The following is a 27,947-nucleotide window of genomic DNA, read 5'->3' as shown; positions in this document are numbered from 1 at the left end:
CCTTGGGAAGATGATATGTAGCCTTTGGAAAAAAACATGGAATCTTCCATATTAATAGCTGAGTTCTCCTGGAAATTCTCTAGCTTTTTCTAAATCTGTTTATTCAATCCCTTTAAAATATATATAAAATATACCCTAACTGGTTGTTATAATTAAGCTGAATAACAGGTCTAAAACCCCTAACAGTGTCTGGAACTCAAGCAAATTTGGTGCTTTTACATAAATATAAAACACAAAAGTCTCCAATGTCATCTCTACCAATAAATAACTTTGAAAAAAATCTTAAGATTGGTAAATCTCTCCAATTTTCTAAACTCTGAAATAAAGAGAATGAGTGAGTGATAGCCATCACTGATTTCAAACATTATTGAGTGTGTTGTGCTCGGCACAGGAGATAGAGATGGGCATAAGAGGTCATCCTAGCAGAATGCAAGGTGAATATGGAAAGCAAGTTGCTAGAACTGAGAGGTGAACAGAGGGGGCTAGTAGGTTCTGGAGAGGCAGATTAGCACATGCAAAGATATGGCAATGTGACCAAATGGTGCAGCCAGACCCATCAATAATAGTTCCACATGGGGTGCCTGGGTGGCCAATCGGTTAAGCATCTGCTGAGGTCATGATTCCGGGGTCCTGGGATCGAGCCCTACATCAGGCTCTCTGCTCAGTGGAGAGCCTGCTTCTCCTCTCTCTCGCTCTCTCTCTCAAATAAATAAATAAATAAATCTTAAAAAAAAAAAAAAAGTTCCAGAAATGAACCCAGAAAGTCCACAAGGGCTAAAGGACACTGTGGGCCCATGTGGGCCCATGTAGGCCCATCGTGAGCCCTTGGGCAGGAGACAGACAAACACCTGCCTTGTATAAAAGATTACAGCAGCGGTATGAGAGAGAAAGAGAGAGCCTGAAAGAGGAACTACGTTATTTAAATAATAATAATAATAATAATAAGTACTATTACTTATTAAATCATCTTCTTTTGTATAGAAAAAAAAATTGTCAAGTCATCCAAATTCACCACACTGATATGAAGGAAATAATACCAAAATCTACAGGGCTTCCCCCTGGTTCCCAGAGGAGCAGTTATGGATTTAGTTGATGGATTCAACTTTGGAGTGGCTTGGGAATTTATAAGCTTCCCCTTAATAACAGCAAATTTAAATTCTGGTAGCCATAGTGACAGGTTATTACAGCCCTATCTGAAATTTGGGAAGCAACCCACAAAGCAAGGCCCTAAGGTAAAGGAAAAATACTTTTTCCTGAACAACGGTGGACAAGTATTCAATATATATTCAAAAATACATTTAAGATTTTATTTAGCCTTATCAAAATAATGTTCATTCCTTTTTAATAAGGAAAAATATATTAGCAGAGCACAAAGACTGATTATGATACAGTAATTTAAGTCATGCCAAGAGTAGAAAAGGTACTGCAATTATATAGAGATAGAACTAGATCTGGAAAAAAAGTGGGGTTTAATTCTGATTGGAGGTAGAGCTGCCCTAACACATAGTAGTCCTTCAAGGCTACTTCAGGACACAATCAGAAAATTATTTCATAAAGGAGCAAAAATATGTAACATTTCCTCTTTCATTTCATACATGCACATGAACTCAGCTAACTGTATGGCTAATATATTGCAAAGCTCTATGTGCTTAGGCATCAAAGTATACCATGATGCTGGCCAAAGAAGACGGTGCACAAATATTCTGTGAAGCTAACTATTACCCAGTAACTTACAATCCAAAAAGAATGTTCAGTTACAAATATTTTTGATGATAAATGAGAAAATAAAGGAGTGACTGATGACTAGTTAGCTACCATCCTGGGACACCTCCAATGTTCCCAGGACATACAACTAAAGGAAATAGTGAAACAGTATCATGAGTATGCTTGGATCCCAAATTCATGATTACACTTTTGATATACTTTAAAAATGTTATCATGAAATTTCTTATCAGTTTTTTCTTTGGTTTTTCCATAATCAAATACAAAATTAAAGTGGATTTTTTTTTTAAAAAAAATGAATAGGCCATACCAGAATGTATAATTAGGTTCTCAAAACTTTTTAAATTGTAACAAAGTCTCATAATCTTATCACTTATATTATTTCATAGATGATGCATCAAGAATTCTATGTGTACAATATAAGTGTGAGCTTAAAATATCAGATGTGTACATTTTTATTTCTCACGTACTTGGCTATCCTCCAAAGAAACTTGACTGCTAAACTATAATAGCTAAAGAGTTATTTTAATATGTCTTAATAGCATTCATGAATTAAGAAGCTAACTGAAGGCTGAGATTAGCATTACCCCCATTATCGACGAGGCTGCCTCCCACAGAAAGATAGAAACATACAATAAATAGACTGAGCTTTGCCACACGTTCAGCACACACAATATTTATTTAGTTTTGGCAGATACATCAGTGGTACAAATCAAATTTGTACTATCTGAATTGCTGTTTGGCTTGTATTTGAAAGTAAAATTTGTAAATTAATTTCATATGCAGCCCTCACTGGATGGGTCACGCCCATAATCTCTAATGACATTAGGCATTTACATATAGGTTTCAGACATCTCCTATCCAACTCCAAACAAGTGGGCATCATACATTACGTGATTGTTGCCCCTTTTACCTGCAAACAGGCATTGGAATTGCCATTTTGTGATCTGGTTAATAGTTACTCTCCTGAAAATTATAATTGTCTTTCAAAACATCAGAGTCCAAGACTAACATATTCCTAATGCAAAGCTATTTTCACTTAGAAAGAATTTACTTCCTTTGCTTTAATACTTTTAAATCATTGCTTTAAAGATTTTTAAGCTCAAAAAGAAAACCTAACTACCTGCATATAAAAACTATGTACTTAAAGTTAAGAAAATATATGTTAATTGTGGTAATCATCAAAAAAAGTGGAAGAAAAAATACATGAAAGTAGTTGTCCTTGATGTCTTCGATAAGCATAAACTGAAGATAATATACCAAAGTTTATTCTTCTCAAAGTCCAGCTTATAATTTGTAAAACACATGGGTATCAGTTAGACTCCAGTTCTGGCCACAATTTGGAAAATGCAAAGTATTAACTATGAAAACTAAATGATGATTCTCTATGTCAGCAATTGTAATTTATAGAACTTTCTTATCACCCGTTTTAAGGACCTTTAGAACTTCATGAGGCAAGTGCTACTAGGTCAAAAAGCAGAATTTTGGGGAAAATGCAGCATTAAACAATGTCCCTGTGCTCGGCTACTTCCTTGGCAGAATAATGAACCTCTCTTTTCATTTCTAAAATAGATGATAGGCAATCATAGTGCTCACACCTAACAGAAGACAGTGAGGCCCAAAGGTGCTATCACACACACAAAAATTTTCGTATCCAGTACACAGTGTCCAATAAATAAATATTAGAAGCATTAGGAACATTTTGGGATTGTATTAACACTAACAGAGGGACCACGGGCGTAGGTGGATACGTCATAGCCAGTCATCAGAGGTCTACTTCTACTAGAAAAGACACAGAAATCTCTGTGGCTAAGTACTTCCTCTACCTTAGAATGCAGGGCAAAGGCGATGCTTTTCAAAGCGCAGATATAACAACAGATTATTAGTATCATGTAGAATGGAATGAAATGGAAAATTGAGTACATCACTGTCAACGGTAAATATATTGTCTTGTGACATATAGATGCATGGTGTGTATATATACACCCAAAAGACATTCATACACACACACACACATATATGTAAATACGGAATAATGATGTGAAATGTATTTCTGACAATGTTTCCCAGGCATAACAATTTGAAAACTCGTGCTCTAATGGACATGAGCCTATCCCCACCCAACAAGGACATCTGTGAAGTAATCACACCACAACTAGCTAAGGTCTCTAAGGCAGAATTAATGGGCAAAAGTCCTGAGATGACAGAGAGCTTTAAGATGTGAGCACAGCAGCTGAGCAGGCCTCTTCCAGGGAGCCCCATTGGAGAGGATTTGGGCTCCGTCCCCAGTGACTAAAGTCTAAAATTGTGTTACCTCCTCTGGGGGCGCAGAGAGCTATGTTGCTGCCAATACTTTCCAAGGTGGAATGTGACTGTGAGAGCAAGCACTCCTCCAGATGAGTGAAAAGAACTAAATTTCCATGGGAAGCTGAGACTTCAGTAATCCCAAATTTAGATGAGCTCCCTTCAAGAGTTAATTAAAATTTTACCTTCAGACACATACATGGGCATACACATTCATCCATTCAATGGAATCTTTTTATTTCTAAAAACGGCTCTTTACACCATTTCCTTAGCTAACCAGACATACAACCAAAAGCAAAACAAAACAAAACAAAACAAAAACCAGTTCCAGAATTCTGAGACAGGACATGTAATTTTGGACCAATGAATACCACCTAATTTGTCAAAAGAATACCTACGCAAATTAGCTCAAATAAGATATTCTAAGTTCTACAGTATTTGACAGTGATAATTTCAAGTTTCTTCTGCCCTTTCCACAAATCTACTTTTATATAATTAACTTTTTTTTTCCCCAAAAATACTAAAATGTATCTTTTCTGTTAGGGATTTGCTATCGATTGAATATTTGTGGCCACCCAAAATTCTTATGTTGAAACGTATTCCCTGATACCTGGCATTTGGAGGTGGGGCTTTTATGCGGTGATTAGGCCATGAGGGTGGAGCCCCCACGAGGGAACTGGTGTCCTCATACTTAAAAAAAAAAGGTGAGCTCCTTCAACCCTTCCACCACGTAAGGAAAGAGTTGGTAAGATGACTGTCTACGAACCACGAAGTTGGCCTTCACCAATCAGCCACCTTTGGACTTCCCAGCCTCCACAACAGCGAGAAATAAATTTCTGTTGTTTATGAGTCAGTCAGTCTATGGTATTCTCTTGCTACATCCTGAATGGACTAAAGGAAGAAAAAAAAATTCTCAGAGAGTGAATTTTCTGTCAGTTTTTAAAAATCTATCACTCTGAACAGCTTTTGTATCCCTACTTTGTAAGAAAAGAGGCCACAGGAGCAAAAAACGATCATAGCAAAGCCCCAATGCAAGCACACTGCGGGTTTTTAATGTCAACACCTCCCTTCCCACCTAGACAAGTTACAGGAACACTTTGATAGAATCTTCGCATAGCAACATCTCTCACTGCCATGGTGATTTTCTATTAAGATCTGACCTAGAAAAAAACCTTAATTTTTCTTTCTGCTCCATCTTACAATATATTCTTAGAAGAAAATCAAAATATTATGGAAGACATTTAGAAAAAATTGGTCCATTTGAGAGAGAGAAAAATTAAGGAGAAAGAAGAAATTGTTCCCAAAGCAGTTTTGTGTAGCCTAAATGGTGTGATCCTACGGCCTAGTTACAATTTCCTTTTACCCAAACACTTCCCACCAATTCACAAACTATTACCCCATTTCCACCTTTCTAAGTTACTAAGAACTTCACTTTCCTTTTAATTTCCGTATTATTCCATGCAATAGATGATACTCTCCTTGACCTCATTTCCTATTTCTCAGTAAATCACCAAATTGTTGTTCACACACATTCATTCATTTAATCTCCCAACTAATGTCTCGAAGGATTTGTAAGGCATTGTGCCAGGGACTGGGGGTACCGGATAAATAAGTGACACAGTCCCCACCTCATAGCAATGACTATTATGTCAGGCCCATGGCAGAAAAGCACAGACCCCTGATCAAAGCAACTCTCTTCATTTCCTTACCTTGATAGTCCCCCTTTCTGGCCACAACCACGTAGACGAGCTTCTCGTTTCCCAGAAGTTATGAAGTCTGTGCTCCCATCCTGACTGAGACCTTCAGCAAAACCCACTATCAGCTAGGATGCAACTCACTGCCCATAACAGAAAACTCATCTCATGCTGCCTTACACAATTGATGGGGCTTATCAGCTAACATGACCAGAAGTCCAGGAATAGGAAAAGCTCTGGATCATATTAATTCAGCTGTTCAGTGACTGCATCAAGGGCGAGGTTTCTTTCCTTCTCTCCACTCTGCCAGGAAGCAGATGACAACAAGAGCTCTCGACATGATCTGCTTCCTTGTCCCCATCCAGGGAGGGTGAGAACCGTGGAGGTAAAGTGATGGAGGGAGGGGGCAGGAGACATGAGGGGGCAAAAGATCTAGACACGAGTTGAGAGGGAACAATATTTCTTTCCTTAAACTTGAGCTCACTATTTAAGCGTTCCACCGTGGTCAGAGGAAGAGACTATGATATCTCTTCCCTAGAACCAGAGGCTGACTAAACTTCTCCTAAAGCTAGGAACAGGGTGGAGTAGATACCCAAAGAGTAACCGAGGAAGGACTCTCAGTGGGAGGCCACCATGATGTCTATTACAAAAGTGACTTCACACAAAACATGATTCACCTACTATTTACAACCTTTAGAGTCAGCTTCATCCATATTGTCCTCTGCATGATTTCTAATTGCCTAATTCTCCTTCCCAGCTTTAGAAGCCTCCCACTTCATCAGCCAACTCAATCCCATCCTCTGGCATTTGAGGGCCTTCAAGACTTGGTCCCATCAATCTGCAATTTGGGGAAGTAATCTCCAGTAAAAATCTTCTTCCCTGGTCAATCTGATCTCACACACATACTCCTTATCCATCTCTCTTCCTCTATCTAAACTTCCACTCTCGAAAGTGTAGCTCATTTGCCTCTCCATGAAGTCATCCCTACAGATCTGGTCCCTCACCAATCTAAATTTTCAGGCACACCTTATGGAGACAGCATGGTCTATCAGGAAGAGCACAGGAATGGAAATCCTACAGACCTGGGGTTAACTCTTGGTACCACCACCTGCTAATGGTATGCCTTGGGTAAATCCTGTTAAAACTGCTTACTTCTGAATTTCCTTACCTGCAACACTGGGTCACTATGGCCAGGCCATTTTATCAAGGACCTGGTGCATACAGTCACTTGATAAATTAAAAAAATCTATTAATATTATTGAATCATGAGATCTCTTGCATGGACGCAGTCTTCTGGTTCTGGTTTTCGCTCATGTTCTCCTATACCAGGTCTTCACTTAACAAGTAATCTTCGGCAAACAAGAGAATCATCTCTCTATCTATGTCCAGCTAACAGCTGGCCACTGGGTCTGGCAAAACCAGGATGCTGCATCACGAGGGCTACAATTGTCTTCTATCATCTTCCATAGAAATGAATTGCTATTTCTTAAGTAGAAAACATTCATGGCATAAGAGTATTCAGGGTAGGACACTGGGTCCAAAAATGGGAGAAAAAAATGTAGAACTCTGGGTGCACTTACTAATACCTCAAGGAAACTGAGCAAGGTTTTGTGATCATTCTTGGGAAAAGAAGAATGGTAAAATGAACAAGCACTGGCAACATGGATTTTAAAACACCAAACATGCAACAGAGTACTGGCCAGTGGGGGAGGGAAAGTTGGAGGTACATGAAATGCCTTGTCAGAACCAGCCTTTATGAGAAGCACTAACCTCGAAGGGCTGGAGGGGAAGGACTGTATAATTGACAGAAATCAGAAGACAATATCCAGACCACATTGAGCCACTTATTAATCTTATGATTTTAAGTGAATCACTTCACCTCTGTGAACTCAGTTTTATTATGTGAAAATAGAATTGTCCCCCACCACACCCCCTCACTGCACCCCCTCGTCCTACTTGACTCAGAGTTTGCAGCAGCTAAATAAAATTTATTCAATTTCTGAAGAAGTAGAAAGGGCTATGCAAATGTAACACATTTATTAAAAAAAAATCTGAATGCCGAAGGTAAAGACAATCCTCACAAATCTCTATAGAACACTGATGAAATGTCCACGTTGAACCCACTAGCATCATATATGAATAACCAGCAAAACAAAGGATGCATCTGTTCTTAATTGCCCAGTTTATTTAAACAGCTGCCTGGAAGTTGATAAATTACAATTATTATTTGAGACGTGTTAAACAATTAGGACGTTTCAATGGAAGGCTACCAAACTTCTGACAACGGGGCACTAATATGGCCTGAGAATTCAGCCTGTCTGCTAATTTGCTAATCATTAGTAGAGTGACAATACCGTACTCGGGCTTTATCAGTTTGAGTAGTTAGTGCGAGATTACCTCATAAGGGACCATTTTCCTACAACATAAATGCAACAAGATGCTTTACTAAATGTCTTCGGCATCAACAGAATAGATGACAAGTCAACAAAAGATGCCATCGCAGATCTAAGTGACTGAACTGAAGGAATAATTACATAGATGCATAATGTGAAAATCTGCGGGATTTAATTTCACAAAGGAATTAGGAGAACAAATATTCAGCACTGCTGGAGATTTTTCTCTGATCATTTCATTAAGGTGGTCCATTCTTTATGGCCTTGAAAACCACACAGATTCTACACAGAAATATTTATAATTTAATGATTCCCATAGATTGAGACTATTTTCCCCACCACCACAACTAAGAAGTGTTAGCTGGGCACTGACATTTTCCAAGGTGATGTACGCTGGCTTCCTTGCACACACCAGAAAACAAGTATTTGCTCAATCAATGTACAGAACACAAAGACACGCCAGGCTCTGAATATTTCCATATTAACATTTCCTTAAATTCATAATGCCTGCTAATCCGGAGTAGTTAATTTAAAATGAGTTTCTGAAATAAAAGACAAAATAATAATGAACTGACCCTTCTTTGTAGGGCTTTAAAATGTAATTCAAGGGGCTCCTGGGTGGCTCAGTCAGTTGAAGGTCTGCCTTTGGCTCAGGTCATGATCTCAGGGTCCTGGGAAGGAGCCCTGTGTCTGGCTCCCTGCTCAGTGGGGAGTTCACTTCTCCCCTACCACTTCCCTTCATGCAGGCTCTCTCTCTCTCAAATAAATAAATCAAATCTTAAAAAAAAAAAATGTAATTCAACATTCTGCTAAGTAAAGTCAAATGCCAATATGGAAGGATAACATCAGGAAGGCCAGCTGATGTCAGAGGAAAATCAAATGCAATATATCAGTGCATCTCCTCTGAATAGATACACCTTTAGTTATACCATAATATCAGCAAGTAAATGAAGCAGCCAAGAAAGGAGGAGATTTCAGCACTAGGAATTAACTGGAGGTAGAACCTATGAGCCACTTTCTTTGCCATAATTTTTTTTAACCAGGTAAGTACAGAATTATAGTCTATTTATTCACACTTAAACTAGAATTTACTAGCCTCTTTACTTGAGCATCTGGTGAAATAAATATCAAGATATTTAAAAACAAACAAAAATATAATAATAGTATATATAGATGTGTTATTTTTTTAAAAGATTTTATTTATTTATTTGATAGAGAGCTAGAAAGACAGAGTGCACAAGTAGGCAGAGTAGCAGGCAGAGGGAGAGGGAGAAGCAGGCTCTCCAATGAGGAGGGAGACCAATGTGGGGCTCGATCCCAGGACCCAGGGATCATGACTTGAGCCAAAGGCAGACATTTAACAACTGAGCCACCTAGGCATCCCATATAGATACATCCTGATCAAACATTAACATGAAGAAAGGTTTCACCAATGTCTATTTTAAATGCAAGTAGTATTTGTCCAGGAACAGAAAGCAGGCTTCTACATTTAAAAAAGAAAAAAGAAAAAAAAAAAAAAAGACAAAAAATGAGGAGGTAATATACAACCTCCAAAGTATAATATCTCTAAAAATCCATCTGATCTGTGTTTCTGTCATGGAAATACACACCAAATCCAACTATGTCTGTTTGGTGGAAAACCATCTTTATTAGAATTGCCTGGAGTTCACTTGTAATAACATGTGTTCTTAGGACTAAGACCTTAAAATCTGGGGTAGGCCTTGGAATCTGAATTTTAACAAGCTGCCCCCAGGGCAACTCTCAAGCACCCCAAAATCTGAAAGCCAATGACATTGGCTTAAAAAAAAGTTAAAACAAGAGAACGTTGTTAGAGTTATTGCCTGCACTTTTTAATATAGACACTAGGAACAAAAGTTAAACTCGAAGTAATAAAAGCATATAAATAATACAGAACCATGTAACAGTCAATTTAATAGACAGTTGGATTAAAGTCTGATGAGTTCTTTTGATAAAGGGATACCCTCTCATACTACTGGAAATCTCAAAATGAGGTGAAATGACGCAATGTCACAAAGAACCATCTGCTCCTCTGGGGGGACACTGGGAACGCACGACCTGGAGTAAGAACACACACCTTCAAAAGAGGCTGCATTCTCAGTTTCATTCTTGATACAACTCAGATTATGAATATTAGCATCAAAGATGACTCCAACGGTGCGGGGGTGGCTCCGTCGGTTAAGTGCCTGCCTTCAGCTCAGATCATGATCCCAGGGTCCTGGGACTGAACCCCACATCAGGCTTCCTGCCCAGTGGAGAGACTGTTTCTCCCTCTCCCTCTGCCTGCCACTCTGCCTCCTTGTGCTCTCTCTCTATCTCTATGTCAAATACATAAATACATAAATAAATCTTTTTAAAAAAAGATGATTCCATTTGGGAAAAAAACCCTAAAAAGACGTTTTCTCCCCCAAAACAACAGTAAAGTAAAGCATCCATAAAAGGAACCTCATCCACTGGAAGAAGTAATAATAGATCAAGGGGACAGTGACCTTCCCTTTCAAGTGAACAAATCCCAACCGATGTGATCTAAAAGATTCAACAAGGAACAACTGAAGAAAGAAACCTGAAACTCCTACAGAGACATGATTCAAAACTCAAAGTTACCCCCAATAGTGCTCAATTTGCAAATGTAATGGATTTGCCATAATGGGCTCACCATTCAGTTTAGGATTCAGTTTAGGGGACAACCATTTACTAATACAACAGTCCTCAAGAAGAAGCCAGAGACTTTGTAACAACTTAGATGTGCTTTAAAAGAGGTATGCATTCTTGAGAATAGATTATTCTTTACTCTTTGTTAAAGTTAGTGAAATTCATTTTTCAGCAGGAATCTGAAACAGTAGTAACTGGGGTGATCTAAATCCCTTGTTATTTATGCCTTCAAATATCTACAATAGGCCTTTTCTCCATTGCCTGATGTTAAGAAGTCTTATTTAAGAAAATCACAGGCCATGAGCTGAAAAATAGTCTTAACATATCTCTTGAAGTTGCTGCAGGCTGAAACTCATCAACCTCTTTTTGGTCATTTAATAGTTTAAAGTGTGTGTGTGTGTGTGTGTGTGTGTGTGTTTTACGCCATCGATTTGGCAGCATATGTCATCCAAAACCTGTAGATGTTATCGTACACCCTTTGTTCAAATGAGGATTTAAAGTAAGTACCGGCATTGATTTCTGAGGCTACTATGTGTTTGGGTTGCCAGTGGGGTCTCCAGATGATGTTGAAACGAGGGCTTTTTTGAAAAAAGAATCAACTTACAGGTCTAACATTTGAGTTTAAAAATCAATTTTACAAGTACAAGATGGTAAGCAGTTCATCTGAAAAACACCCAGGAGTTTTAGTTAACCACAGTCTTCACAGGAGCCAACAAAATCATGCAGCGGGAAACAATGCCGAGTCCACCTTGGGCAGCACTGGAAGGGCCGCGTCCACATCAAAGGCAAGAAGACCTCTGCAGCGTGGGCAGGATACAGAAGGCAGGAGTTCAGTGGTGGAGGGAACCTTGGTTTCCTCTACTAAAAAGCAGGAGTAGACCAGAATGCTCAAATACCACCGAGGAAACTACATGAAACCATGTGATGTTCAGCCTGGGGCAGACAAGATTTAAGGAGCAAAGGTGACCGTGTTCGGGTACGTGAAGGATCTCTACAGGGTAGGTTGCTACCACAGGGGTTCCGCCTGTCTTGTTGACCGCCCCTGCCTGCTCCTTGAAAAAGGCTTGATATCTGACAAATGTTCCAAAATACTCATTGAATGAAAAATGATGAAATGAATGACCTCAGAGTATAAGAGAACATACGTGCTGTTCTGTGTGGTACCAAAAAATGAGACAGGCACCAGTGGGTAAAAATCTGAGGAACATATGCTCCAGTTAAACTTTTTAAGAAACCACTTTTTAACAGTTAGAGCTCTCCAAAGACGGAGCAGACTTTGTAAGGGAGTGATCTCCTCCTCATTTGGGGGGGAGGGAGCAGCAGTGGTATTCTTGCAGAAACTGGATAACCATCTGTCAAGGATGCTACAGCAATGAAAACACTGTTTACATCATCGAACACCACAAGGGTTTCATTTTTATCCTATCTGCCATTTCTGTAGAGCAAACCTTCTGCTGACATGAAATCATCAAACTGAAATGAAGGATTTTAAACTATTTTAGGAGTGACTCAACAAAAATGTGTTAGAGTGGTTCCCAAATGCAGGTACATAAAAACATCTGTAGAGCTTGTCATAAATACAGGTTTCTAAGTCCCACTTGATCTCCTTTCTGCAGTCTACTCCATGACATTGTCTTAGCAATTGGCTCCTCTGTTCAGCACCATCACCAGCCCCCCTTACTAGAGTCTGTGCCCCATCATCATACAAACGTGTCACTCCCCTCTTTAAAAAATACCCTCGATCAACCCCGCGTCTCTCTCCAACCATCACCCAACTTCTCTTCTTCCTGTTAAAGGAAAACTCCATCTGCATCCAGCTTCCCACCTCCACCTGACTGTTGAACACACCCAAATAGAAGACACCAGTTACTCCATGTCACGGAATCAATGGTGAATTTCCAGTCCTCATCTGAGTTCACCCTTCACGGTAGCACCTGGCACAGATGATTAAGCCCTCCCTTTAACACATTTCCTCACATGCCTTCGAAGACACGGCACCTTACTGATTTTTATCCTACTTCCCCGGTCACTCTTTCTCAGTCTCCACTCCTCCTCTTAATCCTGACTTCTTAACACTGGAGTGCTCAAATTCTTGATTCGAAGCCATTTATTTACTTTCTTGTTGGTTTTCTCCTCCTCTCACTGCGCTCCTTAGTGACTTCAGCCTGAGTCTTGGTTCTACTTAACTATTTATACACTTAGTACTTCCCACTTCCCATTCTGCAGTCCAGTTTACTTCACTGAACCCCAAACCTTCATTCAAATGTCCCTTTGACACCTCTGATATTCTTCTCCAGATAGTCACACCAAGTTCCTGATTTCCACACCACAGTGACTAAGATCCTTCCCAGGGTTCAGACAAAATTATCAGTCATTCTTGAATTCTGTTTATACACTATCCATTCAAGCCATCAAATCCTGTCAGCTCTACTGTCAAAAGAGATTCAGAGAATTAACTAGGACTTCTATCTGACACCACACACAAAAATAACTCAAAATGGGTCTATGGCTTACACATAAGAGCTAAAACCATAAAAATCTTTGAAGAAAACAACAGAGAAATCCTTATGACCTTGGATTCTGCAATGGATTCTTAAGATATGACACCAAACGCAAGAGCAACGAGATAAAAAAAAATAGGTAAACTGGACTTCATTAAAGTTAAAAACTTTTGTGACTAAATTGACATTGCCAAGAAGGTGAAAAGACAACCTAGAAAGTGGGAAAAAAATGTTTGCCAATCATGTATCTGTTAAGGGTCTAGTATCCAGAATATATAAGGAACTCTGACAACTGAAAGGCCAAAAAAAAAAAAAAAAAATTCCAATTTAAAAATGGGCAAAGGACTTGAACAGACATTTCTCCAGAGGAGACACAAATGACACATATGAAAAGATACTCAATATGAGTACTCATTAGGGAAACGTAAATCAAAACCACAAAGTGGTACCATTTTGTAGCCAGTAGGATGGCTACCATCAAAATAACAAGTTTTAGTGAGGATGTGGAGAAAGTGGAATCCTTCTATATTGCCACTGGGCATGCAAAATGGTGCAGGTGCTGTGCAAAACAGTTTGGTAGTTCCTCAAAGAGTTAAATTCAGAATTACCATATGATCCCTCAATTCCACTCCCAGGTATGTACAAAAGAAATGAAAACAGGTACTCGAAAAGTCTATGTATACTACACGTTCATACCAGCTGTATTCACAACAGCGAAGGGGTGAAAACATCCCAAATGTCCATCAACCAATGAATGAATAAATAGTTTACAGATAAATTGCAAACCATATACATATTTACATACATACAATGAAGCACTATTTGGCCATGATAAGGAATGAGGTACTGACACAGGCTACAATGGGATGAACTACCAAAGCATGACTCTAAGTGAAAGAAGCCAGATACAAAAGGTTTATGGGACTGGGTGGAGGAGGAAGATTTGGGAGAAAATGCTTAATGGATAAGGGGTTTTACTTTTAAGTAATGAAAATGATTCAAAATGATTTGAAACTAGACAGAGGTGGTCGTTGTAAAACAATGAAATGTATAATCCATTGAATGTTTCCCTCCAAAATGGTTGTTTATGTTATGTGAATTTCACATCAATAACTTATTTTTTTTAAATATTCAGAATCCAACCTCTTCTCCTACCTCTATTGCTTTCTTCCAAGCCACCATCTTCTCTCACCAACATTATCACTAGTCTCCTGAGTGGTCTCCTCATCCCCTCTTATCTCCTTTGTTTTTTCTCAACACGACAGCCAGAATGATGCTATTTTATTAGTCAATCATGGTTTTCCTCTGCGGAAGGCCCTCCAATAGCTTTTTACCTCCTCACAGTAAAACCCAAAGTCCTTACAGTGGTCTACAAGGCCCCACACAGTGTGGCCCATTACTGCTCTAACATCATCTGACCTCATCCCTGACTACTCTGCCCCTTCTCCCCACATGGATCCTACCAGGATCCTTGCTGCTCTTCCAGCATTCCAAACACAGTTCTGCCTCAGGGCCCTTGTGCTTGATGTTTGCTCTATTTTGAATGCTCTTCCCCTAAATATGTATGGCTCTTGGACCATCTCCTCCAACATCGGTTCTTACTCAAATATCTCCTATGCAAGCATCCTATTTATCCTATTTATTCTATTTTTTTTTTATTTATCCTATCCTATTTATCTTCTTTTTTTCTGCACTTTTTCTGCACTTACAGCATCTAACATACAGTAAATTTCACGTGTTTACTATGTCTTTCTTCTATTTTCTACTAGACCTTTACTAGAGAATCCAAGGGACATTGAGAAAGGGCCTCTCTGGATCTTAGAAGGTCAGATTTTAAACCACTTGGGTGCCTGCTTGCTAATATGTCTGCCTATGTGAACAGTGACTTACTTTCTTTAACACAGACCTGGTTGCAAGCTTGTGAGAGAGCAGGCCTCAGCTACTCCAAATCACTGAAGGCTATAAATAACTCTAAAATGACCCCCCCCCCAAAAAGTGACCACTCAAACTGGCTTATCTTGGTTTGCAGCAATGCATTAAGAAAGATGGATCTAAAATACATCAAAAGGGATACAAAAAATTCCCAGTTTTAAATAAAGTCTAAATGAGATGATGAAAACAAGGAGGAAATTTCTTAGTTCTTGTGTTGATCTTATTACACACTTAATTGCTCCTAAAAAGAAAAAAAAAAAAAAAACTGCCATGCAGTATTAAAACAAGGTCTCCACCCCTGAGAATCCACAGCGCTGCATTTCATTTGTAACTCCTTAGAGCTTATCATAATATCCAAGAGAACAATCTCAGTACCTAGTGCCTTTTCCCACAATCATTGGAAATCAATTAAGTTCAAGTGGCTAGCCAACTTTATAAATACGATGTTTATAAACCTACCTTCCAAATATTTAAAAACATTTACACATTCAGTACCAAAAAAAAAAGTCAGAATAATAAAAAAGAAAGAAAGAAAGAAAAAATAAAGCCAAGGTTTTCACAACAATTCCATACAAGCCTCGAACACAGCAAGCTACTTAAAATAAGGATGGCTTTCCAATTCACATACACAAGAGTACTCATTAAAAAAGTAGTGCAGGGAGACAAACCATAAGAAACTCTTAACCTCAGGAAAGAAACCGAGGGTTGCTGGGGGCGGTGGGGCGGGGGAGGGATAGGGTGGCGGGGTGATAGACACTGGGGAGGATATGTGCAATGTGGAGTGCTGTGAATTGTGTAAGACTGATGATTCACAGACCTATACCCCTGAAGCAAATAATACATTATATGTTAATAAAAAATTTTTTTAGAAGTAGTGCAGTTGTGAAGTCCTGCTAAACTGATAAAAAATATTTTCGTACTCTCCTCTAAAGATACCGTACACTACAGCTTCCCCAGAGCTTCTTAATGCAGACAAGCCTCAATCAGTAAGTAAACTAATCTAAATCAAATTCCCTCCAGTTGAAAATAATCATCATGTCCTGCCCAGAGTTGGTGAGTATAAATGGATTACTGAAAATATTCTTGGTAATTGCAGGTTGCTATTTATGTTGACCAGAGTTGGAGGAGTTTACTTAGTGAAATGTCTAAGCACGTAGACCACCAATGTGCAACACGCAGGAAAATCACTCTTGACATCCACACGAAAAACAGCCTGGATGCTCTTTGCAATGTCACGGTGTGGCTGTGATTTCATAGCATCAGAGACACTGCTGGTGGCAAAATGAAAATTTATGATTGCAGTGATTTTATTTTCAGGTAAGATGCTACCATGAGAGATTTTTCTAGTTCAGCAGAGTAGAAGTTAAATACTAAAGACTAAATATTACTTTGCAGAGCCCTAAATTTTGCTACTTGTAAACAAGTAGGCACAAAATATGAATGGTGACAGTAATTGAAATGTCTTTTTTAATTACAGGGAGCTCTGTTGCTTCATAGTCACCAATTCCCAAATATGTCTAGTAGCACACAAGTCATGGTGTGAAGTGGGAATAAGGAAGACCAGCTCTAAGATGAACTTGTCACAAGACACCTGGCCAGTTAGGCTAGCTCTCACTAGCACTCACTCTTCCCTGGATTTACCATAATGTTTTGTTTTGTTTTTTAATCATCACCGTCATCGGGATTAAATTAGGAATCAGAAAACCTGGGTTCTAACTCCAGATCTGCAGCTAACCATCTAAAGAGCTGTATAATCACAGGAAAAGCCTATAATCTCTCTGAGCTCCAGTCTGCTCATCTGTAAAATGAGGCGGGGTGGTAATAAATGCTTTTAAAACGGAACAGACAAATCCAAGGTAAAGGAGTACCTCAACATATTACAGTTGATCCTAACTTATAAAAGCAAAGGCAGAGAATACCACAGGATAAAAAAGAAATGTTTTTCACTCCAGGGGAAAGAGGAAAGTGAAAAATATTATAGAATTAAATGTAGAAAAGAACTAACATATGTTTAGCCTTGGAAGGAAGTGTCCCACAAAAATGTAAAAAAAAAAAATTACTGTCAATAGTCTACGTTCCCTTTGGCCTAGTAATTCTACTTTTCAGTATACATCCCCCTAAAAAATATCCCTGAAGAAAAATCAAAGTTCTCTAAAAAAGCATCTCCATAGCAGCACTCTATGTAAGAGAGAAAAATTGGGAACAACCTGGAAGTACAAAAATAGAGGCCCAGTTAAGCAAAATCTGGCTTTGCTAACAAAATGGAACGAAGGTCTACACGGCCACTTTTTAATACTGAACTACTCTCAGAAGAGTGGAAATATTCAACACGCTATCACACGAAATGTAAAGGCTAATCACAAAATACATTTGTCTTCTTTACGATTTTATAGAAGACATACCAATGACAACCGGAAGAGAAACTGGAGGGATGGAACTAGCTCACTGGGTTCATTCTTCCTATGAAACTCATCACAGCAGCAACGCACAAAAGGTGTGTGGGAGGAAAGGATGCTCTCCACACTACAGCCCAGCTTTGACGTTTTTATGCTTCTTCCACATAGTGCTTCACTAATGTGACGAATACCAACTGGATATCCATCTAATGCTTAATGCATTCCAAACACTTTTCACAAAGATTATGGTGTTTTATTGTTCAAAAAATAATCATCATGCGTGACACCTCTACAACAAAATGTCAGAGTTTGGAACAAAGACTAGGGCACCAGGGGTGTATCTTATGAAACCATACCATACATATGACTGGATGCCCCTCTCCCCAAATGTCATCAGTGAGAAATCAGAGGAAGCATCAAGAGTCAGGAGCTATGATTTCAGGAGGCTTTCAGACTCTACTGTAAACTTTAATACAGTAGGGCTTGCCATGAGGCAAATGCTTTAGAGAACTGTAATATATATCTTACGTCCAATTACTTCTTTCCTTAAACACCAGAAATCACAAAACTTGACAAAAGGTAGGCCTAGCAGCAGATTCCTTCCAGACGTAGTATATACAAGGTAAACGAACTTACTGCAGTGGCCAGAATTCATGAACACCGTCCCGGCATGGTCTTTGGGTTCAATGTATAGATGTACTAAGAACTCCAGAAAGATATAACAGGTAAAAACATAGACCCCTTCTAAATAACAATTCTCCAAAGGAAACACAACTGGGGACAACACTCTTGTAAAAAATGGATATTTCACAAAAGCCTGTTTAAGTCTTCTTCCTCACCCCAAGACATCTTTTTCTACTGACCAATATTTTGAACTTTATGCTTTAAGCTCTCAGAGGCTGGTGACCTTTCACATATTCTATGAATGATAAAGAGAAAAGTAATGGTGTGGCATAAGAGAAATAGTCTGAAAAGAAAAAAAAAAAAAAAGCTTAAGGATAAAGAAGGTAACAACTGGCCGTACCAAAGCATGTAATTTCTATCGGAGATTATGAGCCATACTTCTTTCAATGATGGCAAGGGCACAGAGTCAAAAGTAGTTTCAACCTTTCACATTTACAACTCAAGCAAAATCCCAGCTTCCAGGTTATACTAAAAACACCCTGACAAGCCACTATGCCCAATTTCTACTCTTACAGGCATTATCTAATAGTTAGAAAACAAGTTTTTGTTTTCAAAACCATCCAACGTGCCAATGTACTTCATCTTAAATCCGTGGTTTCTAAGGACAGACCCTGTGTTGATCTGTAACCAGCAAATTTCAACAAGGTTTTAGGAAAAGAGACTGGGAGAAAGATTTATCCATTTACAAATGAATCTCACAACTAAATGGCAAAAATGCAACAATTCCACTGACATTTTTTTTCTCTGAGTTATTCTAGAAAAGCATCATTGATGCATTTTTTTCAGTATTCAAATAATATTTACTGGTCACATAGGTCCTAGGACATCATATAATAATTCACAGATTTAAAGAAAATGACCAACTTGCAGAAGAACTCCAAGACTCAAAATCTACACTTGCGACTTGATTTGAATTCAACCTTTATCATGTCAACCATTACCCACTAGATGAACAATTCAATGTGGAGAGAGACTAATTTAACATTTACTCATTAAAATACTATGTAATAAGGCAAGGATAAGAAGGTGTCTTTAAAAAAAGAATCCACTTCAGAAAGAATACATAGGTGTAAGCAAATCACAATTAGAATAGAAATGAAAATAAAATGATAATCTTGCACTAAAGAACCTTCATAGCTAAGAGGCCATTTACATGTCAAAGTCCTCTGTCTACGGTCTTCTTAAGTATTATACCACTAAGGTTTGTCAGTGTTGCAGGGAGACATTAAGGCTGTGTGGTAGAACCCTGTGTAAATTAATTAGTTGAGGCTGCACGGATTTTCTAAAAGGAGCTCTCTAAAAGGCGTTAGAGATATGCACAATTTGTGGGGAATAACAATTTAATACAACTCACTAATCAATTCTTCTTGCTTTCACATTTCAATGACATGTTATGTAATGATAAATAAGCCCATGAAAATACTACTAGCCAAAATTTTATTTGCCTAAAGGCAGATAAATATATCTCTTTATTAGAGACAAAGGAAGGGGCTTTCGATTTTGCTTAGGATACTTCAAGTTTTATTTCAGATTTTACCTAGATGTACTGGCATGATTACCACAATGAACTTGATCCACATGTCAACAGATATGTCTATATTGGAAATCCACATATGTTAACAGCTGAATTAGCGATCTAATAATTTCTACTAGCAGTGTCATAACAAAGACGCAGATCTCATGCTCCTGCCTCAAGATTTAATCTGCTAAACCTTTATGATAATTTAGCTAAATGTTAAAGAACTTTGACAGGTTTTACCAAAGATAATATTATAGTAATTTCTTTATTTCTTTAATTCAAAATGCTAAGTGGATTTTTGCCATAAATAATTTCTAAAACCATTAGAATCAGATGTTTGGCACATACCCTTCAAAATAAGTAAAATGTGCACAGAAAAATGGTAAAAATTAATTACATAATGGTTTCTACTATAAATGAAAAATGGAAGAAATCTGACGTTTTCAAGAGATTAGGAGCCTTCCAATTATGTACATAAGAGATTCATAAGCTCTTCTGTAATCCTAAAATAAAGTCCCTACAGTCTCATTATAGCGATTGTGAAAAATTCCTACTTGTTATACGGTAGAGATGATTTTGAGACTTTTTAACGGCTAATTTGTTTCAAGAGCATAGACACTGTATGGACAAATACATCTTTTGAGATAGTACCATTGAGAAGAGGCTGTCCTTCATGCACATCCTGTGATAAGACTGCACTGTAAACATCTTCAGGAAATCCAGTCTTGCATAATGCGATCTCACCAGAAGCCTCTACAGACGCCTGCAACACAAGAAAAAAATGTGTGCAATGATTGCTACCTCCTTCAACTGAGAAACATTCCACTTGGCATAAAGCCTCAATTTTTCAGCTATCTTGTACAAACAACCCCTTTGTTTCCGAACGGTTACAATTAGAATGTAGAGGGCAAAGGGTTAATCTTTTTGATAACTGGAGTAGAAGAAACAAATCCCACTTGTCTTGTCCAGTAAAATCCAAATAATACACATTCTAGTTTCTTCTAAAGACCACGCATTTCCATTAAAATGGGCATCGGCCCTGAAGAATGGTAAAGTGGATCTGGGGGAGGGGACAGCCAACTACTTTTCAGGATCCACAAATCACCATCACCAACTTAACTTTTCAAGAAAAACGTATACATTAAGAATATAGATTTTTACATTCTCATCCAGTCTCCAGCTATGAAGTTTGTTTCGATATACCCTGTTCATTAAAAGACAAAACTGCGATATACTTACTGCACGGTATAGAGTATTTTGTACCAAGTAAAACCAATCAATCAAAAGTCTGTATGTCTCTAATTTGGAGGGCAGGGACACATTAAAAATATAAATAAAGAGGAATACAATTATGTTCCCTTAGGAAGTCTCTCTTGCCATTTTTTTTTAAAGATTTTATTTATTTATTTGACAGGCAGAGATCACAAGTAGGCAGAGAGGCAGGCAGAGAGAGAGGAAGGGAAGTAGGCTTCCCGCTGAGCAGAGAGCCCGATGCGGGGCTCGATCCCAGGACCCTGGGATCATGACCTGAGCCGAAGGCAGGGGCTTTAACCCACTGAGCCACCCAGGTGCCCCATCTCTTGCCATTCTTGTCTCTATTATCACATACGCAACTAACTGCCCAGTGCGGTTGTAACTTAGTCATACCAAGTGCTATGCCCTTACCCACCCCAAGTCAGCTTCCCTACGTCTTCCGGCCCTACTGACAGCATCATAGCGCTCAACAGAACTTGTGCAGCGTTTACATTAACCATGATGGGGATCCATACACAGGAGGAGGAGGAGTGGACACGGCTGCCAGAGGGAACGCAGTAGCTGCAGGGACAACATGAGGCGTGGTCTGCACTGGGGAGGAGAATCAGATACTGGGAGGAAGGAAGAAGCAAAGTCCCAGAAAGAAAGAAACCTGAAAGCAGGTGTCAGAGCAAACCTCACAGCTTCATAATTAAAGGCCTACCTGGATTCTGCATGAGAAGCTGTGCAAATACTAAAGTCATAAAAATCCACACTAATCTAATATTTAAACCGTTCTTTTCTGATCAGGGAAAATAAAGAAAAAAGTCAATTTGAACTTTGTTAAATATTATACAGTCTTTCATCTCAAAAAAAAAAAAAAAAAAGTATTAGGAGCAACAGTGAGAGAGTAGTTCAGACCCTCCAAATTAGCAAACAGTTTCAAGTCTGTTATGGGCAAGTGAGGACTGCATCTGGTCAAGGGTCCGGAGTAACCAACCCGCTCATACAGGTGTTCGTGGAAGCTGGTATGGGCACATCCGGAGTGCAGTTTGGAAAATTCTTGTAAAGATGAATGTGGAATATACCCAACCCACGTGCTAGGTATATTCCTGTGGAAACTCTCCTGTGGGTGCTCCAGTCAACAGTGAGGGCATGTTCTCACGTCCACCACGGCATGACTGTAACAGCAGGGCCTGAAGACTACCTAAACAGCCACCAAAATATTCACATCACCAAAAAAAAAAAAAAAAAAAAAAAAAAAAGAACACCCTACAGCATTAGAATGGAATGACTGCAGCTACATTCATCCACAGGGTTATGTCTCCAAATAGTCAGTTTCTTTAACTTCCATGCAAGACTGCAAGAGAAATTTAATTCTAAATCAACCCAGGGAAGACTATTCTTCTTAGGTAAGTTCGGAAATCTACTTATGCAACACTTCAAATTCAGACCACAGACAAAGCATTCTATAACATGAATATTGCAAAACAAACAGAACAAACCCAAAAAAACAAATTAAAAGCATGATTTAGGACTCCATTTGTATATGCAAGGTTTAATACAAAAGATGTGAAGTTACTGGCACTTAAAAAGCAAGAATATCAAAATGTACAAGGTAGTGATAAACACAGAACTGAGGACAACAGCTAGCCCCCAGTGGGGTGGGGGGGCAAGATACGAAAGGCCTCAGGGAGGGTGGTACAGGCAGGCGGCTTTGATTTTATTCATAATAACTCACTTCTTTCAGTAAAGTGTGAAGATATACACAGGAACATGGGTGCAAATTATATTATTTCCTATTTATCCTGTATGCTCTATTATTTCCTAGTAAGAAAGAAAACATTAGGGACTAAGTGAGAAGTAAGGAGGAGAGCTTCCAACACCCATCAAGTTTGGGACACTGGATGCTATTTCGATTCTTGCCAGCTGGAAATATCTAGGAATTTGCTCTGGGCCCGGCAAAGAGCAGGCACTCAATAATAAGTAAAAGCTTTTGATTTGAGCTAACCGTAACAACTGAAGGGAACGCCCCGGTGCACCGGACAAAATGGACCGATGTGTTGTAACTCTGCGTCCCACTGGTCAGAAGTCGGCCTACCCACCCCCCCAGTCCAGGCCTCTGCAGAGGGAGGCCGTGGCAGGGTTCCAGCCGAGGGCAAGTGGGAGCACAGCTCTGGAGGGGCAGCAGGGCAGACGCAAACAATGGTCAGCACGTAGTAAACTGGGGTCACATTCCAACATGGCCATTCGGGTTGGGGCGGCGTGCTGTTGGATAAGCACCCGGAGATCCATAAAGTCTAAATACTAGAGGAAAACTGGAACTTTTTTTTGAGCTCCACACGGCTACTGTCTAGTTTTCCTGTGAATCCGCCCTAAGGTGGGAGAAGACCCAGGAACATGCTCCTCATCCAAACCCACAGGAGTGGAATTTCAAGGCCGAATGAAGTCACCGTATGTTCACTCCTGAGTTTCATCTCCAGCTTGTTTCGGAGAAGGTCATTTCAGTCTGCAACAAGTTACCCTTTGCTCAATCTCTCTGCTCAGCTTCCTCGTTGAGGAAAAGGGGCCTACCTGCATGAGGCAGCTGTGAGAATTTCTGCAATCATGTTTGCAAGGCACATCTCTAGCAAATCCTGGCTACCAATATTAAATACTCATGGGAGTCATATATTATTTTACGATATTTTCATACTCATTTTTTAAAAGATTTTATTTATTTGAGAGAGAGAGAGAGAGAGCGTGCGCATAAGCAGAGGGAGGGTCAGAGGGAGGGAGAGAGAGAGAAGCAGACTCCCCACTGAGCTGAGCGGAAGGCAAACGCTTAACCCACTCAGCCACCCAAGCACCCCTTCAGACTCATTTTAAACAGCTAAAACTGTTCTAAATTCTTCTTCTAAATGGATTCATAGAATAACATGCTGTTATTCTATAATGTGTTTTCTTAAAAACAGGCTCTAAAAATTACTAAACGTATGGACACATTTTTGGTTGCGGCCGCTGGGAAAGGGGGTGCTACTGGCCTTTGGTGGCTGAAGGCCAAGGTCACTGCTCTTCCACACACAAGGCACAGGACAGAGAATGACTCAGCCCAAAGCATCAATAGGGTCAAGAGTGAAACCCTCTTCTTCAGCAACTCATGAAAACTGGGTGTCCATCCACCCTTTAACCGCCCTCCCCCCATAGTGCGGAGTTCACTGACCTTTTTTTTTTTTTTTTTTTTTGACAGAGAGAGGGATCACAAGTAGACAGAGAGGCAGGCAGAGAGAGAGAGGAGGAAGCAGGCTCCCCGCTGAGCAGAGAGCCCAATGTGGGGCTCGATCCCAGGACCCCGAGATCATGACCCGAGCTGAAGGCAGAAGCTTTAACCCACTGAGCCACCCAGGCGCCCCAGTTCACTGACTTTTCAAACTGTCCTTCATACCCTTATTGAGACACGCTCGTTTTCAGAAAACCAAAGCCGTTCCCCTGTGGCTTGCCCCAAAGTCGACGGATCACTCTGCCTGACCCAGGATGAGGCTCCAAAAGTTCAAAGAGAGAAACTTTCCCCTCAAAAAGTACTCTGTGGTACAAGGAGGCAGCTGTGAATCATATGCATTTTCCTAATATTTGAACAAGGCAGGGGTCAGCAAACATTTTTCTCTAAGGGGCCAGATAGTAAATATTTGAGGTTCAACAAGCCACAGTAACTCTGCTGAAATGACCGAACTTAGCGGCTGCAATGCCAAAGCCCTAATAGACAATGGGAAAGGAATGAACTCGGTTCTGCTCATTCAAATAAAACTTTATAGACACTGAAATTTGAATTTCATTTAAGTTTTGAGTGGCAAAAATATTTTCTTTTGACTTTCTATAAGCATTTAAAAATGTGAAAAAAACATTCTTGGCCATACAAAAATGGGCATCAGGGCTGTAGTCCGTGATCCTGGAATGGCATGTTAAGATTTATAAACATTACTATCTCACCTGATTCTCATAAGAGCCCCTGGGGGGGGGGGGGGGTAAATTATCCTCATTTTACAAATGAGCAAACAGGTGCTCACTCAGAGTGGTAAAATACTCAATACCTCATATCCAGGAAGAGGAAGAGGCAAGATGCTAACCCTACAGTCTTTCCAAGTTGAACAAATAATTACAACACAATTCCTTCCAGAAACTTGTAATGAGTATCCATTTGCCAATGGAAACACAACCAGACACCCTCACTGCCTTTAAGAAGTTCAAGGCTTAATGTGAGTACAAAATAAAGAAGTGATTGCAATAGAAAGTGACGACCAGGAAGTAGAGACCGACAGAACCCAGGGCAGGGGTTCGGGGGCCTCCCACACAGAACCCAGGAGTGGGAAGCCATCCCAGGCGGTCACTGTTGGGCTGGAACAAGGCGGCAAGAAACAGCAGACTGCCTGGAGAATTACAATGAGTTCAGTGTCACCGGAGTCCAAGAAGCAAGGCAGGAAGTCAAAAGTTGAGGATGGAGAGTTAGACAGGGTTAGATCATAAATGGTTAGGGGCTTGGGGTTATCCTGTTGCCTATGGGGACTCGGGCACAGACTTTAAGCACAGGCAGATTGCATTTGATATAGAAGTCTCTGATGCTTTGTGGGAAAATGTTGGGGGGGGGATGACGGTGACAAGTGACAGCTAGGGTACAAGTCAGGACACAGACTTGAATCAGACAGGGGCTGAAGAAGGAAGGGGCAGATTGTATCAGTATGCAGACAGTTAAAACTGAGGTTTAGTGAGGGCAGGGATTCTTTGGAGTGGAAGGGAGGGAGGAAGGGAAGCATGCTCTCCCCCACGTTTCCAGCTGAGTGACTGTGAACTTGGGTGGCACAAACTAAGAAAGATAATCGCAAAATTATAACACCAGGAACAAAGTGCTAAAGAAGCAGAAAGAATGGGATGATAAATCTGCCTGTAGAAATCAAAGAAGACTCCATAGCCGAAGTGACATTTAGGCTCTGTCTTTAAAGATGATTAAAAATTTGCCAGGAGAAAGAGGAGGAAGTGGAAAAGGGCATTCCAGGCCAAAGGTGCAGCACAGACAAAGGCTTGTTGATTTATATTGAGCTGGTAGACAACCCAAACAACCCTGATCTTTTTTACCAGAAAACTATTAAGTCATGGCTTCCAGTATCTTTGCTGCTGATTTGGGGCCCCGAGAGGCAGCAATTTACATGTAACCTTCCCAGATTTGACCGTGATAAAATAATAATTCCACCTAAATTTAGTCATTTCCCCACCCCTCCAGCTCTCTGCATCAAGAAGGCCTGAGAAACCCCAATGTCTTCATAAAGATCCTACTCAGATACTAAAGACAGGTTGGGACACATGCCCAGACATCACCCTTCCCTCCAACCTGGAGCCCTAAGGTGGGCTTTTAAGAGGGGCTATCTGATGGGGGTCTGGAGGGGCTCAGTTGGTCAGGCATCCACCTTCGGCTCAGGTCACGATCCCAGGGTCTTGGGATTGAGTCCTGCCTCGGGCTCCCTGCTCAGCGGGGATTCTGCTTCTCCCTGTGCCTGCTGCTCCCTCTGCTTGTGCTCTCTCTTTCAGTCTCTCTGACAAATAAATAAAATCTTAAAAAAAAAAAAAAAAAAAGAGGGGCTATCTGCTGAGTGGTACAGAGCTCAGATTTTCAAAGTGCCAGACTTCCGTAGTTTGAATCCTACCCCATCAGTTACTGTCTGTGAGACTTCAGAGACGTCACAGTTCCCCATCTGTACAATATGTACAGTAGATATGTACAATAGAGATAGCACCCACCCAGCGGGGGTGAGGATTAAATGAGATCATATGTGTACAGCTCTTGGGATAGTGTCTGGCATGCGGTTCTCCAGTGCATCAGCTGTCAGTAATAGTATTAACACTATGATGACAAGATAAGGCCAACCCCCGCATGTCTCCTACAGCTCAGCGGTTCCCATACTTGCTCCAGTATAGCAAGGAATCTGGAACCCTAGTCTATAATCCAGATTCTTGGAACTAAATCATGAATCACTAAAACAGAATTTCAAGACATGTGGTAGATAAACCGGTTCACTTAACAAGTGCCTCCACAGTACAGGGTGGCCACACAGCCAGCCCCCATCTCTCTCCTGAAACCTCTCCGGACTCCAGGCACAGCCCACCTGCGTGCCCCAGCTTTCTGAGTCCAAGAACCTAGCAACAAACAGCAATAAACAAACAATTATTTTCCCTGGTTTTAACAATCCCATGCTGTCTCCTAGCTACCGTGTGCATGTGAAAATTGAATCTGCAAGCCATCCTTTTGTCATTACCGGTTCCAGAATTTTGCCCCAGGTCAGCATGGGGCTCTCTATTCTTTTCTCTGAAAACTACGCTTTCTTGATTTTGCTTTTGGCTTTGCTCTTAATCGGGCATGATCCATCCCTGATCCGTCTCCACAGTTCTTCCAGGATTACAAGCGGGCAGCAAAAGTCCGCTTGGCCCACTAGGATGAAATGCATGCTGGCCAGAGGAGCGGAACTCATTCAGAGCCGCCCGGCGCCTTCCCACAATCAGTTCCCCTATCTTGAGATTCAATTTCCTCTTACAAGTATTTGCTCAACTCTTCCCAGGATGAAGATCGACCTCCTTGTCTAGAAAGGACAAGAGTGTAATAGGAGTTGAGGAGGACTGCTTGCCTGTTAGGATTAGTCTATCTGTTCCAGTCCTGAACTCGCAATGACGTCATTTTTGTTCCCGTTAGAATTTCCTCCGGAGTCACAATACTGTGAGCTTGGAAGCGCCGCGTCCCCGACTCGTTCAGGTCCCCGTTATCGTGATTCTTTTTTATAGTCCTCCTCGGTCACTGGCTCCGCTTTCCAATTTCCTCCAAATCACTCCTAAATCCAAGCTTTAAAATATTCTACTGAAGCCACAGTGGACGTTCAGGC

The 27,947-nt window shown here is 40.2% G+C and overlaps 1 protein-coding gene across 1 annotated transcript in view; it reads right to left on the bottom strand.

The window, feature by feature from the left end:
• Positions 1–27,947, bottom strand: part of CDH2 (cadherin 2) — a 213,212-nt gene that overhangs the window by 164,203 nt on the left and 21,062 nt on the right. The window contains exon 2 of the mRNA XM_080821169.1: positions 20,467–20,578. Coding sequence (XP_080677295.1) covers positions 20,467–20,578 — 112 coding nt within the window. The remainder of the gene's footprint in view (positions 1–20,466; positions 20,579–27,947) is intronic.

The sequence above is a fragment of the Martes martes genome (genome assembly GCF_963455335.1).
Source record: "Martes martes genome assembly, chromosome: 13".
Classification (NCBI taxonomy): domain Eukaryota; kingdom Metazoa; phylum Chordata; class Mammalia; order Carnivora; family Mustelidae; genus Martes; species Martes martes.
This window is presented reverse-complemented; position numbering and strand designations above follow the sequence as displayed.